Source organism: Sinocyclocheilus grahami, unplaced genomic scaffold, assembly GCF_001515645.1.
Source record: "Sinocyclocheilus grahami isolate Dianchi unplaced genomic scaffold, SAMN03320097.WGS_v1.1 scaffold19464.1, whole genome shotgun sequence".
NCBI lineage: Eukaryota > Metazoa > Chordata > Actinopteri > Cypriniformes > Cyprinidae > Sinocyclocheilus > Sinocyclocheilus grahami.
The window spans coordinates 1,048-3,438 of NW_015517604.1; the positions used below are offsets into that span (position 1 = coordinate 1,048).

The following is a 2,391-nucleotide window of genomic DNA, read 5'->3' on the forward strand; positions in this document are numbered from 1 at the left end:
ACATAAAAAGTCACAATTATCACATTAAAAGTTGAAATTATGACATAAAATTTACATTACAACATAAAAGTAATTTTGAAAATTCATTTTCAAGTCATAATTATGAGATTCAAAATATAACACACTAACATACTAAGTCACAATTATGATGAATATATATATATATATATATATGTCATAACTATGACTTTTTATCTTCAAATTTTACTTTTGTCAAAATTTTGACTTTTTATCTCACAATTATGACTTATGCCACATTAGAGAAAATGCATTTGTAAATCATAATTATAACATTAAAGTTTAAATTATGACACACTAAGACATTATGAAATAAAAAGTTGAAATTATGAGATTAAAAGTCATAATTAAAGTCATTAAGACATAATTAAGTCAAGATTTTATCATCTAATAATTATGAAGACTTATTTTTTTTTCTAATGCGTAGGAAATAAGCTACTATGCTTTTCAACAGCATCTTTGACAGACAAATTATAGAGCAACATTTTATTCTTAATGAAAACTTCAGACTCCTCCTCAAAAAAATACATGTTTATGTGCAGTTAACCTGTCAAATAGATTTTTTTTCAAACCTTCTGACATTGAGTCTAAAAACCTGTCAGAGTTGAAGACAGATGGTGTTGACATGCTCGTAATGTTTGTTTTTCTCTAACCAGTGTTTCTATATCATTCTTCTCTCTTGCCCTCCTTTAGTCTCCATGCTCGGCTGAGGAGGAGCACCGTCAGATGGAGGAAATTCTGCGTTTGGAGCGCGAGATTGAGCATCTGCAGAAGAAAAGAGAAGATGGTGTGTCTATGCTATGTGAGAGCTCAAGACAGGAACTCCACTTGCGGCGTGATGCCGAGATCCTGCGTCAGAAAAAAGCGGCTTCTCGTGTCGCCACTGAATTCCTTGAACTGCTCGACACCGGAGGCCCAGAAGTCATTCCTGGTGATGCTAAACCACCTGCCTCCAGACCAGCAGCCGCCACTGAGGAAGAGGTGGATGAAGGCTTCCATGCAGATGAAGAGTGCATACCACTTCCCGAGTTCCCTCCTCCAGTGGAAGGTCCAGTGGATCAGGAAATCTTAGCCACTCTGCCACCTCCTCCTCCTGCCTTTGCCGAGGGCACGTTGGCTCCATCTGCACCCAACGTTCCACCGGGGGCTCCTCCCCCGCCTCCTCCTCCCCCTCTCCCTGGCGATGCCAAAAAGGAAGTTGGAAAGCCTGAAGAGGCTAAAACAGTTAAAGAGGTGGATGGGAAAAAGGAGGGAGAGGATGTGGATCGCACCAGCAGGCTGACTGCAGCGGAGTCTCTTCCAGACACAGAGGAACCCATCTACAGTGTGCCTGGGGATGGCGAGTCAGACTATGACCAAGACGATCTAGAGGACGGACAGAGCAACATTGCGGCGACGAACACAGAACACGCACGCAAGTCCACCTGCACCAACGCAAGCCAGGAGTCTTACAACCGCAGCTCAGATTCAGTGAGTTACACAGAGTACACGTGCCAAAGGGTGCAAATTCTTTCTATATAAAGCTATTTATAATACTATAATCTAACCCCAACAGAAAACTTTCTGTATCTTTATCATTTAAAATAAATACTTTGAATGTACTTTAATTATAACGTATTTACAAATTTTACTTTGTCCCTAGATGTCCCTAGAAAGGAGGTTTTGTCAGGTTTAGCTCACTTCTGGGTACATATTTGTCCCCAAAATATGGTTAAGTAGGTATGTACAATCACACACAGACCATTCACTCTATCTGTCTCTTTTTTTAAGTATGCTGACAGCGATGATGATCATGATGGGTACGTAGACACAGATGAGGAGGTATCCAACGGTAAAGTCAACATCTTAAATGGGAACGGACCTCCGTACTTCCACAGTTACCTTTACATGAAGGGTAAGAAATCAAAGATTCAATCTTTTTACACTAAATAAAGTCCCTGCTGTGGCCCTCAACCTTTTTAAATTCAAGGCCCCTATTGTCAAAGTTAATATTTAAAGGGCCAAAATGGATCTGGTACTTCTGCTTTAATGACAAAGCTACTCATTTTAACACTTTTCACAAAATGTATAAAAATAATAAAATAATGGTTAATAATTCAAACAAATGACACAATTCCAGAAGTTTCAATAAAAAATAGAGCATGTCTAGCAATTCCAAGGTCATGGGTTTGATTTGCAAGAAATGCATAATTTGATTATAAACAATAAACTTTGAATGCAAGGTAAGTCGCATTGGAAAATAGCAGCTGTCAAATGCATAAATGTTATTTTTTAAATAGCTTTTCTAGTCTTTCATGGTTGTGGGTTTATATGTGTGTGTGTGTGTGTGTGTGTGTGTATATACTGTATGTATATATATATATATATATATAT

General features: G+C 38.1%; 1 protein-coding gene across 1 annotated transcript in view; it reads left to right on the forward strand.

The window, feature by feature from the left end:
• LOC107579712 (unconventional myosin-X-like) overlaps nt 1-1,912 on the forward strand; it is a gene marked incomplete at its 3' end in the record, with an annotated part of 2,749 nt that extends 837 nt beyond the window's left edge. The window contains exons 3-4 of the mRNA XM_016265507.1: nt 712-1,488; nt 1,789-1,912. Coding sequence (XP_016120993.1) covers nt 712-1,488; nt 1,789-1,912 — 901 coding nt within the window. The remainder of the gene's footprint in view (nt 1-711; nt 1,489-1,788) is intronic.
• Nucleotides 1,913-2,391: the final 479 nt, after the last annotated feature.